The sequence below is a fragment of the Chenopodium quinoa genome, unplaced genomic scaffold, assembly GCF_001683475.1.
Source record: "Chenopodium quinoa cultivar QQ74 unplaced genomic scaffold, ASM168347v1, whole genome shotgun sequence".
Taxonomy (NCBI): domain Eukaryota; kingdom Viridiplantae; phylum Streptophyta; class Magnoliopsida; order Caryophyllales; family Amaranthaceae; genus Chenopodium; species Chenopodium quinoa.
Window position 1 is genome coordinate 3297564 of NW_018745286.1, and position 17611 is coordinate 3315174.

At 42.9% G+C, this 17611-nt stretch overlaps 2 protein-coding genes across 2 annotated transcripts in view; one reads left to right on the forward strand and one right to left on the reverse strand.

Annotated features, from left to right (window-relative positions):
- LOC110711847 overlaps positions 1-14475 on the reverse strand; it is a 19355-nt gene extending 4880 nt beyond the window's left edge. The window contains exons 1-2 of the mRNA XM_021890287.1: positions 13730-14475; positions 13088-13156 (exon numbers count right to left, since the gene is read on the reverse strand). Coding sequence (XP_021745979.1) covers positions 13088-13156; positions 13730-14092 — 432 coding nt within the window. The 5' untranslated portion in view covers positions 14093-14475. The remainder of the gene's footprint in view (positions 1-13087; positions 13157-13729) is intronic.
- Positions 14476-14721: 246 nt separating this feature from the next.
- Positions 14722-17125, forward strand: LOC110712124. Its single transcript, XM_021890554.1, has one exon. It carries the CDS (start codon positions 16104-16106, stop codon positions 17049-17051), a length of 948 nt encoding a protein of 315 aa, XP_021746246.1. The 5' UTR covers positions 14722-16103; the 3' UTR covers positions 17052-17125.
- The last annotated feature ends 486 nt before the right edge of the window (positions 17126-17611 follow it).

Below are 17611 nucleotides of genomic sequence, written 5' to 3' on the forward strand. Positions count from 1 at the left end.
AAACACTTTGCTTCCTTGGGGCAGTTCGTGGTTGTTTTCCCCTCTCAACTCTAGGAATTTGGTAGTCTTTGTTCATTTTCTTTAGTTTATAGTTTTGCAAGTAGTGGTTCAGTAACTTAAGTTTTGGTTCAATTAATTGATAGAATTTGCTTAAATTATTTCATTGTCTTATTATATTAGAGGGTTTGGGATAATTATAATTAGAATTTTGTTAGTATTTTCTTTTATAGATTACTTCATTTCGGCTATATACTTCTTCCGTAGTAGTATAATTTATTTGATTAACGTTGTTATTATTTCAGTTTTGAGTATGTCAGGCTAGATTTAGTACGGGTACGGAGATATAGTATACATTGCATTATTGTTTTGTGAGAATAAGAATGTTATGAATTGAGCTTATTATGTTTATATCTTGATTGCAGTGATAATCTGTTGTATTGGTATGAATTAGTTGTGTTATATTTTAGACCGACCATCTTTAGTATAGTTTTCTAGTTTAATTGCTAGAATATTGATTTATGATACGTAATTCTCCGGATTAATAGTCCTTAGTAGCACTTAGGTGTTTGATGGGTGACTGAAGCTTGTCCAATGCCTATGATTATTAGCCGTTTAAGTTGCACGAATCTGAGCTCGTGAGATTTGTGACTTAAGTTCGCCACTTTCTAGTTATTAATGCTGCTAAGTAATCGAGTCTAGAGAGCTAGATTGTTAGTTAGTTAGACAATACTCCAGGAGCTTATTTGGTTTATTTGCAATTAAGGGAAGTGTCGAATGCTTGTTTGCGCTCATCGGCTAATATTGAGATAAAAACATGATTTATAAAATTCGATGATCAACCGATATTCCAATGCTACAATATATCTTGATTAGGGGATTTTGCTCCCACCAATCGGAATGCGCCACGTGGGCCAATCAGGTCCTGCTAAGTGTCCCCCAGTTGGAACTGTCAGGGCTTGCCACGTGGCACGCGCTTATTTGTCCACCTTGGACCTATTATGTCATGACACGTGGCATACTCCATGCCTAATGGAGAAACCGGCCACCCAGGCCCAACTTCCGAGGGAAGCCCAATCAGCCCTAGGTTAACCTAAACCTAGGATTGGCACGTGTCCCAAGGTTATAAATACCTCCCTTAATCCTCATTGAGGAGGGATTACACATTAATTATAGAGATAATAGGCTGATCACGCTAACAAAGCAGATTACGCTAAAAAACTCACATTAAACACTCTCACCTAGAGAGATCCAATCACTTTAATTTCCGCATTAATTACTCCTTAATCAAGTACTAACTTGACCGTTGGAGGCGGAGCTCCCACCACCAGGAGTCTCCATTGTTTTGCAGGTACAGGCGTCCGGTTCCAGTCTCGGAATTGTAACTCTCCCGCAGGACATCAGAAAACCCCGAAACATCTGGCGCCGTCTGTGGGGAGAGTACTTCTGAGATGGCATCCAAGTCTGTACCGAATCCTGAAGAGAGGCGTCCCCTAGACGACCCTCAAGTTTAGTCGGACCACGATACTGAGAGTGAATTTGAAGTTGAAGCTCACACAGCTTCAGACGGGACCCTAAGGGCCCGACGTACCCGTCATACCGAAAGGAGGGAACGGGAACATCTTCAAACTGGAAGTGAGCCAGCAGGCGCACCGCCTGTTCGGCAGCAGCCGACTGATGGGTCTTCTCCCATCACAAGGAACGAACTCATGACCTTCATGAAGGACTTCAAGGGCGAAATTCAAGAGTTGATCAACAAGAAGCCGCCTGCTCTGGACAAGGAGCTGTCGGCTAAGAAACCTTCCACTTCACTGAAGATGAAGCCAGTTCAAGGGCGAGAGGCGACTCCTCATCCTAAATCTAGGAAGCGGGAGCCGACTGCCCTTGATTTCACAAAATACCGTTTTCCTACTCCAAGAAATAGGAAACCTGTTCGTCATATTCAGGCGGACGGGTCGAGGAAATCATACACAGACGCTCGGCTACTGCTAGAGCAGAAGAAGAGTGACCGATTGTCAGAGTCGGCCTCTACTTCAAACTTCTAAGACAGTTTGCGAAATACCTCCCATCAGTCTGGCTTTCATAGTGACCAGGCGGTACCAAACTTACCGTTTGTGCCGCAACAACAGTATTTTTTGCAGCCACCTCCGTTTTGTGGACATGCAGCAAAAAACGTCCAACCTATGGACTGGCAGCTACGGTTGCTTAGACTTGGTGAACAACCGTCGGCTTTCTCCAAGGAAATTACTGAAGCCGCTCAGCCGGCCAAAGTAAAAATGTATTAGTAGGCGCCTATGACGGCACTACTAACCCAGAAGACCATCTTATGGCCTTCACCAACCTGATGTACCTTCAAGGGTTGGATGATCCCACCTGGTGCAAGTGTTTCCCAGCGACTCTCAAAGGAATCGCACAACAATGGTTCGGCAACCTGCCGACTGGTTGTGTAAATAGCTTCAGGACGCTTGCTTACTTATTCACCTCCAACTTTTCCATGAACATCCCTGCAAAGAAGACGACCCTTGATTTAGGAACAATTCAGCAGGGCGAGAAGGAGGGGCTTCGTTCTTACATCAGGCGTTTTAACCTGATGAGAATACAGATTCAAGGGTTACCGGATGAGGTAGCCTATACTGACTTTTTCAGAGGTCTCAAGGACGGGTCGACCTTCAAATTTGACTTGGTCCGAAAGAGGGTAGTGACTCTTCAAGAGGCCTTGATTGAAGCTGAAGCCTATATACAGGCGACTGATCTTTGTAGTACGGGAAGACTGTCGGACGGTAAAAGGTCCGACAAAAAAGAGGGACGACAGAAGCAGTCGTCCAACAAAGACGATAAAAGAAAAGAGGTTTGGGTGACTGATTCCTCTAAACAGCCGGCCCAGAAAAAGAAAAAAGAATTCAAACCATACTCCCCAAAGTATGCGTTTAGCAAGGATAACCAGTTTATCCTAAAAGAAATCAAGGGACGGATCTCAATTGAGAAGCCGGTCCCCATGAAGGGTTCTGCAAACAACCGGAACCAAGAAAAATCCTGTGCTTATCATGAAGATGTTGGTCATCACACCAATGACTGCATCAGTCTCATGCGGTATCTGGACCGCCTGGCTGAGCAAGGTGATCTTGACACTTATGTCAAGAAATCTACGGGGAACACTTCCTCAAAAAAGCAGTCGGCCAAAAAGAATCAACAGGCCGATAGCTCCGATACAGATGATGCAGTCGTCTACACCATTGCAGGCGGCTTCTCAGGAGGCGGCCCCACTATTAGGGGCAACAAAGACAATATCAGGCGGTTAGATGTAAATTCCGTTCACCAAGAACGGCCGTCCAAATATTCATTTCCTGAGATTGTCATCACTGAAGAAGATCTAGGAGGAGTAAGGGGGCCGCATGACGACCCTATCGTTATTGAATGTAAGGTGGCCAACCAAAGAGTTGGACGAATCCTCATAGATACCGGAAGCTCCTCAGATCTCATCAGTAGCAAATGTCTGTCGAAACTAAAATATCAGACTGACTGCATACATCCGGCCTCCCACCCTTTAGTAGGGTTTGGAGGAGGAGTCGTCCACCCACTGGGACGAGTGGATTTACCCTTCCGTCTGGGCGAAAAAGGGGAAAGACGACACATGGTAGTCCGGTTCCTGGTAGTAGAAGAACTCTCGGCCTACAACATGATTCTGGGACGACCAACCCTGAATAATTCCAAGGCTGTTATAATCCCATCTCTTATGTTGCTCAAGTTCGAGAGGGATAATGGAACGGTCGGCTCCCTAAGGGAGATCAGAGGATGGCCCGAGAGTGCTATCTCTTGGATGTCAAGCCCACTGTTATGGCCACTGGGTCGACTGGTGGAAAAACAGACCTTGAAGAAGCAGGCGGCAAGAAGAAAAAAAAGCATCCCAGACAGGGGCTGCAAGAAAAGACAAAAAATAGCAATCATTGGCAGAGGAGCGTTCGGATGAATTCGCCCTCAGCCGGCTGGTGAGCATACGGACTTGATCTTAGACGACTCACGTCCTGAGCAAACAGTCAAAGTTGGAACGACTGCTCTGAGAGACCTTGGTGACGACTTTCACAAACTATTGAAAGAATACAAAACATCTTTGCATTCGAAGTCCATGAAATGCCAGGCATTAGTCCTGATCTGGCGGTACATAAACTGGCCGTGGATCCGAAAAAGAAGCCGGTACGGCAGAAGAAGCGGAACCATGGCGAAGAAAGAAGTCAGGCGGCAGCCGCCGAAGTTAAAAAATTACTTGATGCAGGGTTCATTCGGCAATGTTACTTCCCAGACTGGGTTGCAAATGTGGTGCTTGTTAAAAAGCCGAATGGCACCTGGCGAATGTGTGTAGACTACACAGACTTAAACAAGGCGTGCCCCAAAGACAGTTACCCTCTGCCTAAAATTGATAACCTGGTCGACTCAACAGTCGGCCATGCTTTGATGAGCTTTATGGACGCCTACTCTGGTTTCCATCAAATTCCTTTATGGAAGAAAGATCAGGAAAAGACGGCTTTCGTCACTGATCAGGGGTTATACTGTTACACGGTCATGCGTTTGGTCTTAAGAATGCTCCGGCTACCTTCCAGCGAATGATAAACACTGTGTTCTTTGATCAGATTGGGAGAAACGTCGAGGAATACATTGATGATATGATTGTCAAGACTAAACTTCAGAAAGATCATCTGTCGGACCTCCGAGAAACTTTCGCCACACTCAGGCGGCACCATGTCATGCTCAATCCCAAGAAATGTGTCTTTGGAGTTGAGTCTGGGAAATTTCTCGGATTCCTTATCAATCAGAGAGGAATAGAGGCGAACCCTGAGAAGGTGCAGGCGTCATTGACATGCAGTTGCCTCGTACCATCCGAGAGGTTCAGAAGTTAACAGGTTGTCTGGCGGCCTTGGGAAGATTTCTAAGCCGATCAGGCGACAAATGCCTATACTTTTTCCAGGCAATTAAGAAAAAGGCAAGGTTTGAATGGGGGCCGGATGCTGAGGCCGCCTTCCAGAAATTGAAAGTTCACTTGCATTCCTTGTCGAGGCTGGTCAGCCCTTTGCCCAAAGAAGTACTCTACATGTACCTGACCGTCTCTGATCATGCGTTAAGTGCTGTTCTCCTTGCTGAAAGAGACGGCTGTCAGCTCCCGGTCTACTTTGTCAGTCACGTACTGAAAAATGCCGAGTTGAGGTATCCCTTAGTGGAAGAAATTTGGTCTTGCACTCTTCATGGCTGTTAAAAAATTGAAGCCCTACTTTTTGGCACATGCAGTCGTCGTGTATACAGACCAACCTATCAAGCGGCCACTGACCATCATGGAGTCGTTAGGCCGAATGATCAAATGGGCCATAGAAATTCAGAGCCTCGAAGTTACTTTCGAGCCTAGAAAAGCAGTGAAGGGGCAAGCCTTTGCTGACTTTATTGTTGAGATGACTCGTCCCCCTGACTCTCAAGTTCCAGACCAAGTCTGGAAGGTATATGTGGACGGAAGCTCTACTTCAAATGGTTGTGGAGCAGGCGTCATATGTCAGTCGCCGGAGGGCGACAGGTACGAGTATGCTCTACGCTTCAGTTTTCAGGCCTCAAACAATGAGGCAGAATATGAAGCTTTACTAGCCGGAATCCGCATGTGCAAGGCGGCAGGGGCAAGAAAAATAGACGCCTGTTCCGATTCACAATTGATAGTGAGTCAGTACAATGGCGAATACGAAGCAACCCATCCGGCCATGATCAAGTATTTACAGGCGGTCCGACAAGCAGTCGGCTCCCTTAAGGATTTCCGTCTGATCCAAGTGCCGAGATCAGAAAACAACCAGGCGGATGCACTGTCAAAATTAGCATCATCCGCCTCCTCTGATACTCCTCGAACTGTTTTTTGGGAAGTAGTGGAGAGGAGAAGCATTGACGAAGAACCTATTGGAATCTTAGACAGAAGCTCAACCTGGATGGATCCAATCAGACATATCTGACAAATGGTACCCTGCCGGATGATCATCAACAGGCGGCAGCACTGAAAAAACGAGCCGCCAGTTTTGAAATAATAAAGGGAGAACTTCACAAAAGGGGGTACCTTCAACCCTTCTTAAAGTGTGTCGCTCTAGAGAAGGGACGAGAGATACTAGACGATCTTCACTCTAGTTACTATGCTTCTCATATAGGCGGTAGGACGCTTGCTCAACGGGCAAGGCGGCAGGGCTACTTTTGGCCTACTTTAGAAGCAGATGCAATGGAGATGGTGAAAAAATGTGACAAGTGCCAAAGGTTTGGCAAGCTAATTCACCGTCCGGCTACTGACCTCACTACCATTCATAGCCCACTACCGTTTGCTAAGTGGGGCATGGATAGCCATATACGCCTGCTACAGGCGGAAGGAGGTACATACTTGTTGCCGTCGACTACTTCACTAAATGGGTAGAGGCGGAGGCTGTAAAGGGAATCAAGACGAAGGATGTAATTTCATTCATTTGGAAAAATGTCATCACTCGGTTCGGGGTTCCCATGTCTATGGTCTTTGATAATGGTCCCCAATTTGAGACGCCTGTTCTCAAAAGCTGGTTGGGTGACCAAGGAATTGCACACTACTTTGCATCTGTCGGCCGTCCACAAGCAAACGGCCAGGTAGAAGCCTTTAATAAAATCATCTCAGACGGTCTCAAGAAAAAGATTGAACGAGCAGGCGGCCTATGGGCGGATGAATTACCACATGTTCTCTGGGCCATTAGGACGACTGAAAAAGGGGCGACTGGAGAAACTCCATTCCTCCTAACTTATTGTGCGGAAGCTGTTCTTCCAATAGAACACTACGAGCCGACTCTTCGAGTAATGCTATATGACGAAGAGGCAAACTGGGAAGCCATGCGCCTGGCATTAGATTCACTTCCTGAAAGGAGGGGCAATGCTGTCTTGTGCCATGAAATTTACCGCCTGAGAATGACTAGATCATACAACAAAAAAGTACACAGGCGTCCACTCAAAGTGGGGAACTTTGTACTTAGAAAAATGGAAGCAGTTGGTAGGGCTAATGAGTCTGGCAAACTAACTCCCAACTGGGAAGGACCCTACCGAATCTGTGAAGAGGTCAGGGACGGTACCTACCGGCTGGAAACACCAGACGGACGACCGTTGCCTCGAACTTGGAATGTAGATAATCTTAAGAAATATTTCTTTTGAATGTAAATAATCAAGAGCTACTTAATAAAAGTTTGCACTTAATATTCAATTTTGTACTAAGAGGGGCACGTCTACTAACAAACAGTCGGCTACTCTCCATAGTTTTTATTCTTACTTAAGAGGGGCATGCCGTCTGTACCTTTACAGTCGGCTACTCTCCATTGAGTATTTACTCTATCTTCAGAGGGCATGCCGTCTGTACCTTTACAGTCGGCTACTCTCCATCGAGTATTTCTCACCATAAGGGCATGCCGTCTGGACATATAGTCGGCTACTCTCCATAGAAGAGGGCCGACTGGTTCCAAACACACAGCCACCCCCCTTATACTTAGCTAAAAAAGATTAGGGCCTGGCCGACCCTGTGCCTAACAGGCGGCTACCCCCTTTTACTTAGAACCTACGTTCACCAAGAACTAACCAAGGCCACAGGCCGAATGATCAGACCAGACGCCAAGCCAACTGATCAAATCTTCAAAACTAATACGACCTGTCCCAACATCATAGCAGGCGTCCGGCGGCATCCCTCCGGATGAAATTCGTCGCAGAGAGCAGCTCCCTTTTGGGTGGAACATTGCTCTATAAACTAATTACACGACACCTATACGACTGCCCCCAAGGGCAACCACGTAGCCGTTTTTGAGACAAGGATAACTCTATCACTAACCAAACCAGTGGTAGCAGTTGACATCTGAGTCAGATGACCGCCTGTATTACTTGGGATAAATGCAGGGGGTACCTCTTGAGTTAATAGCCAACAAACATTGGCGAATCAAGGGGTCTAGCCGGCCTCCGCCGCCTGGTACCTCTACTTCTCAAGCAAGAGTGACGGAGACTGAGTAACACCAACGTTAACTCATAGTCACTCCCTCAAACTTGGTGTGGAACCTAAAAGGTTTGAGTAGACCGCCTGTTTTTTGGCAAACAGGGGCACTCAAACCCCTATTCCTACTAGGTTACCACTCGGGTTAATAGCCAACAAACATTGGCGAATCAAGGGGATCATCCGGCCTCCGCCGCCTGGTACCTCTACTACTCAATCTAGAGTGTGACGGAGACTAAGTAACTCCTATGTTAACTTATGGTCACCCACTCAAACTTAGTTTGGAGCCTAAAAGGTATGAGTCGTCCGCCTGTTTTTAGCAAACAGAGGCTCTCAACCACTACTCCTGCTAGGTTAACAACTTATGAGTTAAAAGCCAACAAACATTGGCGAATAAAGGGGAACAACCGGTACCCACCGCTTGATACCTCTACTACTCAGTTCCTTGGCAACTAGGTAACAATCATGTTTACTTGGTCAGACCACTTTCCTACTTGGTTAATTTTACAAATGACAGGACCGCCTGCCTAAAGGGGATCCAGTCTTTAAAATGGTTCGAATACCGATTGAATAAAAGGCCGACTGATCGTCTATCCTGGAAACCGACAACCAGTCGTCCAGGGGCATAGGCGACGTGACTAACTATCCGTACCTGTCTGCAACTATCGGCCATGTAAAACAGTCGGTATAGTGAACAATTGGATATCAGAATATTCAATACTTAGACAAATTCGAAGCAAAACAAAAAATTCATTAAAAAGAAGCCGGTCATTGAAGACCGGCAAAATATTCAGAGCCCCGGCCCCCTGGCCGGGTAAATACAAAACAAACGGCACGCAGGCCGTGGAAAGAATACATAAAGCTTAAGAAGGGGGCAGATCTTCAATATTAGTAGCTGCCGCCTGGTCAGCACTCTTCTTGCTGGACTCGGCTTCAGCTGCATTCTTTTTTGATGCATTACCCCCAAGCGGCACAAGCGCCACTACCGGCTCCTCCTCCTCCAACGCCTCCTCCAACGCCTCTTCCTCAGCAGCCGCCAGGATCTCCTGATTATATGTGTTAGAACACTGGCGGTACGTTTTTTCCCAAGAGGCAAAGTCGGCATTGGGGAAGAGGCGGCCCCAAGTCATGCGCTGGATTTGAGCAGAGTCTTCCATCATCTCCCGGACCAGCTCTTTCTTCTCTTGCTCGGCCTTTTCCGAGAGCTCCTTAGTAAGACTCTTCTCCTGGGTCACCAGGCGTTCCTTTACGTTGGCCAAGGATTTCTCCAAGGCTTCGTATGAGTACATCTTTAGGCGAAGAGGTTTCAGCTCGGCCTTGAGATTGGTGATGGTCGCCTCCAGCTCGCCATTCCTCTTTTGGGCCGCCTCTAACTCAGCCCGAATAGCGGCGGTAGCCTGCGCCTGATAATAAAGAATATCAATGGTCAGAACTTCATTTTGGGCAATTTGAAACATTGCCTTATCACAGTTAGAGGCGGCCATGGCTTTTGCAGCCTTTACCTCTTTGTTCTTCCGGTCAAGCGGCTTGCGAAGGTCGTTCACTCGGAGCAGGGCCTAAGTAAAAAGGAACAGGCGTCAGTTTCCAAACAAAAAAGAAAACAGGCGTCCAGGAATTCAAATACTCAAAAATATGCTAAGTATACCTCAGCAAGGACCCCTGCAATCCCGTCTAGGTCAAGGGTTCCGACACCCGTGACCGCCTCCCTTTCAGCTGGAGGAACGACCTTGATCATAGACTTGGCCACCTCGACCAAGTCAGGCTCCTGAGGGCCGGCTGCATCAAGCATAAACAAACGGATTAGACCTAGTAAAAAAGGGAGCAAGTCTAAAATTTACAAGGACAACTTCATACTTCTAGGCGGCCCAGCTGGAGTTTTAGAAGAAGTGGCCGGCTGTTTCTCAGCCGCCACATGTTTCCTGGAAGAACCAGGAGAGCTCGCAACAGTCGTCCTCCGGGCCTTGGGGTCCGGCTGTTGGGAAGAAGAAGCTCTTGGAGCGCCCGTCTAAAAAAGAAGAAAAAAGTCAGTATATGCATAAACAACTCCAAAAAGAGGGTGAAAGGTTCGAAGCCCACCAAGGGTGCCCCCTTCTTGGGGGAGTCGGTTGAAGCTTGTTGCATGATGGAGGCCCGCAACATGGCCGCCGCAGTCTTGGAGGCGGTAATTTTGCTCATGGCGTCCGCTGCAAAAACAAACAGCAAAGTTAATAGAAGTTATAACAAAAATGCACGGAACAGCAGAGTATTCGACAGGCCGACTACCTCTTGAGGACCGACTGCTGAGGCCACAGGCGGCCAAAAAGTACTCGTCGTAGAGCCATTTGAAGCTCGGGACGCAGTGCAGGGGTACTTGCTCTCGTACCCCTGAAGTAGAGTCGACCCTCGACTCTACTTTAAAGAGTCCTTTATCTAGGATCTCTTTCTTAGCCTTGGGGGGAACAAGCGGCATGCTGCGGCCGCCTGCAAGAAGGGGCGGATTCCTGTTCCACCTGTTGAGGCGCTTGTTCAGCTCCGTGTCTGAACTCTCAATGATGAAGAAGGTGCACCGCCAGTCCTTCCATTTGTTTGCTTTACCTCTTGACATGAGGTAGCCCCTGTGGCTCGTCAATTGATACCAGCCGGTACCGCCTGCCTTAGGGGTCCGGCTGAGATAGTTCATGTGGGCGAAAGCCTCGAAGCTCGGCTCCACCCCGTGCAGTTCGCACCCGGCCACATAGCCGAGTACGTTGACCCAGGAGTTCGGGGCTAACTGCCATAACCCCAACTCATACCCATCCAAGATCCGCTGAACAGCCGGATGTAGTGGAAAGCGCAGCCCAGCCTTGATGGCCGCCTCGTAGCAGCCAAAGCAGGCGCTATCATAACTGGTACCAGCCGGCCAGACGACTGTGTCTTCTGGATCCGGCACAAACACTAAAAAGCCGGGGCCCATTGTGTGGTTTGCGATAAAGCTCTCCACTTTCTCTTGCATGGCCGTGATCCGGCCCCGGGGTACCGTGCAGTAGTAGGGGGTATTTTGCTCTCGGTAAGAGGCGGATGGCTCCGCCCAATTGTCCCCCTTCTCAACTGCGTGAGAAAGCCTCGCCTCTTGCAGGCGACTGTTTTTCTCTTCTGTGTCCAGAGAAGCATGGCCAGAAGAGCTAGACTCGGAATCGTCCTCTGACGAGTCCGAAGAGGACGACTCCTCCCCTCTCCCGGAGGGGCCCGCCTCCTCTCCTTTAAAAGGAGCAGGAGAGAATGAAGAATTGTCAACTGAGAAATGGGAAGGGGTCACTTTGATTCCTCCCTCAGAGCAGCCGGCTTTCAAGCCGCTTTGTTTCACTTCCACATCTGGCGCCTGGTCAGATGTTTCACTAATCGGCACCCTGCGGGAGGAGCCGTCTGAATTTGAGATCCTGGCAGTCTTTTTTGTTCTGGCCATCATGCTCTGCATAGACACAGATATAGTCGGACTTTGTATAAAGGGCAAAGATGGGTCCGGAAAAGGGCAGGCGGCACTCCTAGTCCTAGATTCAGCCGTCCCCGGTGACCGACTGATCACTAACCTAGGTCGTGTCGTGTGCTTCCGTGGTGCCATTTCAAAAAAAAAAAAGAATAAAATAAAAAGAAAATTAAGAGTAAGAGAACCGACAGTTACTTGAACGAGTGATGATTGATGAAGTTCTGAAAATCCTTTGCAGACGGCTTGTCAGAGCAGGCGGTAGGCAGAAAAGTCTAAAATGTCAGAGCAAGTTCAGGGGTCCGAATGTTCTCTCACAAAGTTTTCAAGTGTGAAAATGACCGAAGTCAACACTCCTTTATATAGGCGAAGTGAGAAGGCGAAGGGTCACTTCCAGAATTCAAAATTTGGGCGGGAGAATCTCTCGGCCCTTCGCCGAGTGACAACTGTAGCAGGTCGTCGCCTGTTACAGTTCGACACCTGTCACAGGTAACACGTGACCAGTCACGTGCCACCTGTGAGGGGCAAATGATTAGGGGATTTTGCTCCCACCAATCGGAATGTGCCACGTGGGCCAATCAGGTCCTGCCAAGTGTCCCCCAATTGGAACTGTCAGGGCTTGCCACGTGGCACGCGCTTATTTGTCCACCTTGGACCTATTATGTCATGACACGTGGCATACTCCATGCCTAATGGAGAAACCGGCCACCCAGGCCCAACTTCCGAGGGAAGCCCAATCAGCCCTAGGTTAACCTAAACCTAGGATTGGCACGTTTCCCAAGGTTATAAATACCTCCCTTAATCCTCATTAAGGAGGGATGACACATTAATTACAGAGATTACACAGAGTTAATAGGCTGATCACGCTAACAAAGCAGATTACGCTAAAAGCTCACATTAAACACTCTCTCCTAGAGAGACCCAATCACTTTAATTTCCGCATTAATTACTCCTTAATCAAGTACTAACTTGACCGTTGGAGGCGGAGCTCCCACCACCAGGAGTCTCCGTTGTTTTGCAGGTACAGACGTCCGGTTCCAGTCTCGGAATTGTAACTCTCCCGCAGGACATCAGAAAACCCCGAAACAGTTAATGACTTCAATTCTTTTTTATTAAATATTTCATATATGAGTGATTTTCATGTCATATATGGTGACCAAACTCAATGGATATGAATATAATATAATTTAATAAAATCATTGTATACAACATGCTTAATGACATCTATTCATATAAAACAATTTTATAAACGAGTGTTTGAGATATCGAAAAATATATGTGATATATTTTCCGTATTGATCTTATTAGCAGAATAATATGTTTAGATTTATTTATATTAAGATAATATTTAGTGAATAAATCTTTAGGATATATGGTTATAGTAGTATATTTTTTAGAAATATTGTTTCCTATTTTATAATCTTAGATTTTGTATAAATACTCAACCTATTGATAAATAATAAACAAGTCATTCAATTCTCTCTTTCCTCCTAATTTGTCATCACTTTCATGTGATGTATGGTGACCAAACTTAATGGATATGAATATGAATATGATTAGTTGAGTGCAACATTAAATTAAATCATACCACTGTATTCCGTGAAAAATAATGATTCAAATAAGTATTATCCGGGGGGTAAAAGGGATAGTTTTACCATGGGACTTCCATTGTCGCTGTCCATTTTTCTGGAATTAATATCCATCCTCTTGAAAAAAGAAGTAATCTGTTCAAAGAAAAACAACTAATTAATAAGTACTAAAGAAACAGAAAATAATTGAATCATTTGTGACTCAATGAACCTAAGGCAAATTTCATATTATAGCTAAATTTATGTTATATAAGATACAAGAGACGTCTAAAACTTTAATAGGTACACCGTAATTATACATCAAGAAAAATCATTCAAATACGTACCCATTTCATCCTAATATGAATTTCATACTTCCCTTTTTTTTTTTTTTTTTTTTATTATTATTATTATTATTATTATTATTATTATATAGTTTTACATTTTGATGATGCTAAACATATACTATTAACAATAAAAATAAAATTGTATTTTCAAAGATATATTGAAGCAAGTTTATTACGTTCTGACGTGAATATATTTAATTTTTTCTTACATATAAATCACAATGATGGTTAAAAGTGCATGATCCCAAATAAAAAAGGAAAAGGATATAAGAAGAATAAAAGTACGTCAAAAATAAAAAAAATAAACTTTTCCATTAAAAAAAATAAAAAAATAAGGTTGGTCTAAAAATATGAATATTGGCAAATTATTAAAAAAACTGACCTTGGGACTATTAACAGGGGAAGAAGCTGTATCTTCTAAGGAATCATCAAAAGGAATTTTCTTCTTGAAATTTAATTTCTTAGGCATTTTTTGTAAAACACCAAATGAATTACAACCTCCTGCTGGATTGATACTGTATTTGTTTTTCCATTCGGGTCCAGAACCGGCATCAGACACCATAGAATAACTCATATAACTTGAACAGCTAGTGCTGTTTTCATGAACATATCCTTCCTTATTGTAAGCCTCGAAATCTTCGATATACTGCGTCCACCCGCTCTCCTCCGGTACACTATCTTCTTCGAGGTTCGGTTCCGATGTTGTAATGACTTTGTAAAGGGAGGAAGAAACAGAGTTTTCCATGATCAACTAGATCAAAAAATAAGCAGCAGTCAAGAAAAAAAAAAAGAGTTAAGGACTTAACTACTTGTATATGTAATAGAAGTAGACTTTTTTTTTTTTTTTTTTTTTTTTTTGCCGGCCTTTAAAAAAGTACATAAAAATAACTAAATTACTGTTATTAAAGAATAAAATTCAGGGGAAAAGGTCATCAAAATTGTAGAATCTTTGTTGCAAAGAACAAAAGTAGTTAAAGAACCAATAATTTGAAGCTAAAATAGTGACTAAAAATGAAGGATATGTCACGTATTTGGTAAGAAAGTTTAAAGGTAAGCCTCCAAATAGTTGACCATTTCATATTGTCGTTGAGAAGTATCTTTCACAAAATTTCAATTTGCATAATATTTAGACTTTTGGGCTTACTTTTAAACCGAAAGAATCTTTCATATAATGACACAAAGAAAAAGTAGATTAAAGCTAGTTTAATTAATTTTTATATATTGACTAATCTTTTGATTTCTGATTAATTGTAATTGTCCATCCATTATTGTTTAATTGTTATAAGTTGAGAGTCATAGAATTTTAAGAGGCTGAGTTAAATTTAATATGATGAGATAACAAAGGTAATAAAAAGAATAATACGTAACTTAATTGATGTACTTGAGATAGTAAAAAGATTGAAAAAACAGATATTGATGTAGGAGAAAAAAGGAATTATGTTTGTTGATGCTGAACGGGATTATGCAAGAGATAGATAATATAGTGCAATCTATCTATCTATCACATATTCCCGTTCAACACCATTTTCACGTTCATTTTGTTTGAGAAAAGATGGCATTAGGGCATGTACGGTTATTGCACGTTCCTACTAGATACCATTGCGGATATTTTCACAAAAGGCCTACGTTGTCAACTATTCTTGAATTTTAGATCCATTTTTAGCGTTCGACCTCCTCCCACTATGACTGCGGGGGTGTGATAGAGAATATACGTAAATGATATTCTTGTCATAGGTATAAAGATATATTTTGTGAATATTGAATCTTCAACTTTTGAGATTTCTTAACAAGATTATGACTTATACTTGTAACCCTATATATATCAAATTAACGGAACTGATGGACCATATGACAATGAGTAGCTTTTTTTTTTTTTTTTTTTTTTTTTTTTTTTTTTTTTTTTTAAGGCTTGAAAAGAAATGTAGATTAGAAAGAAGTGGAGGGAGTAATATGGTGAATATTTTCTTTCTTTTTGTTTACATAGTTTTCCAATCAATAAAGACACTTCAAACAAATTTAGTTTGTTCCCTAAGAAAAAAAAATCATGACGATTCTTAGCCCCCAATTATTTTAGGCATACAAATGTACATATCTAAAAAAAGTGATTATGGTACTACAAGCCTACACAAAAATGTAATTTATAGTAAAAATAAATTTGAGCCTACAATATATTTTTTTTTCTGTTATCTTAATTTATCCTTTCCATCTCTCTAATGGTTGCAATTAAATTCATTTGACACCACAATTCAAAAATTCATTCATTCTCATATTTAATCATTCTCTTTTCTTCCTAATATTTTTTAGGCAAAATCAACTTTTTAGTCGATATTTCTAACCATTATCTCCACCTTACTTAGGTTGCTCCCAATTTTCATCATCAAAAGATAAATTACATTGATTAATACATTCATTAATTATTCAAGGATCAAATTCATCTTTCTTAATAAACATTCCTATATTCTTTATTGTTCCTTCTCAAATTTTGAGATTGAGTGAAAATTACATATATGCATGTACGTAAGTTGGATAAGAAATTCATTAGAACATTTGGGCATGAAAAGGATTTTGTTGGTGCAACGACTTCACCTATTCAGGTAAAGTCATCAAAGGATATATGATTGATTGCATGAAATTATCGTCGGAGATTGCCATTGTTGTTCGATCACATAGTTGATAGCGTATAATTTCATTCAATCCTTCAGTCGGGTACACATAGAGTTGGGTATAATATCCATGTTACATTTTCCTAGAACATAATGACTACAAATATAAGATCTCGATCGATGAAGGGACCGCCGGAGAGAGTAACGGAGGAGCCTATAACCCTTAAGAGTTCCCTATGCACGGTAACAAGTGTTTTTCTAACAAATATTGCGGGGTATTGGAGAAATGTTAGTGTATTGTGGTGTAAAAATCTAATGAACATTTCTTTTAGCATCATTATAGATGGATGTGAAGGTGAAATGGAAAGGCAAACAACATGCAAGGTAGAGTTAAAACCTTGGCATTTTTGGACAAAGAAAGGGTACAAATCTTTTGAGATGGATCACAATAAGGTACCGGAAGAATGCAGTCACCAACTCGACGTGTATTGGGATCTACGATCAGCCAAGTTCGCTGGTAGTAGCCCCGAGCCTTGCTCAGACTACTACGTAGCGCTTGTGTCCGATGAAGAGGTTGTGTTATTACTAGGGGATTTCAAGAAAAAGGCATATAAGCGCACAAAGAAAAGGCCAGCCCTAGTAGATGCAATCCAATCCTTAAAGAAGGAGACAGTGTATTCTAAGAAGAGTTTCGCGACAAGGGCACGTTTCACCGAAAGCAAATGGGAGCACGATATAGTGGTAGAGAGTTCAACCACGGGAACTAAAGACCCGGAGATGTGGATTAGTATCGATGGAATCGTTCTCATTCATATCAAGAACTTGCAATGGAAGTTCCGAGGGAACGAAACAGTGGTGGTTAACAAGACGCCGATTCAGGTGTTGTGGGACGTACATGCATGGCTGTTTTGTAATCCAGGAACAGGGTATGGATTGTTCATATTCAAGCCGGGAGTATCCGAAATGGACACTGATAAGGAAGGAAGCAATAGAAGTGGAGCTAGTGACAATAGTTGTGGTAGTATGTTTTACTCAACACAAAGTACTCAAACCAAAATAGTTGATATTTGCCTGTTATTACAAGCTTGGAAAACTGACTAAAATTGAATCATACAATTCTAATTATTCATATTATCAATAGTATTTGCTTTGTCATGTAAATAAAATTTATTTCAATATTTATTATTATGGTTTACATAATTAGATCCCTACATTTCTACTTTTATAATTAGAAGGGTTGGTTTAGAGGTGTCAATTCAGGATTTTGGGTCAGATTTAATTGGTTTGGTAGGGTTGGGTCTACATCTAATTAGTAGGGTTGGGTCTATTTCTATTTCTATTTCTAGTTTAAGTCCTATTAAATCATTGTGCCCATGCAAATTGGAATTTGAATCTAGTCACTTCTTGGCTAAGTTGGATTTTGTTGGGCCGAGTCAATTTTTAATACCTTTAAGTCGATTTTACTTATTGTAACATTCAACAATAATGTGCAGGAACAATACTATTACTACTATCACTGATTAAGCACATTTAAAAAAAAAAAAAAAAAAGTCACCACCTTCACTAATTAGCATCATCATGTATTATCCCTATCGTTAACTGTCGCCAACTAGCCTAGTCATTATCGAGAAAGGTATTTTGAGTAGACCTATCAAACGGGT

Bases quoted from the DNA above. Each gene is read 5' to 3' on its own strand.
- LOC110712124 (XM_021890554.1), top strand. From the start codon at position 16,104: ATGACTACAAATATAAGATCTCGATCGATGAAGGGACCGCCGGAGAGA.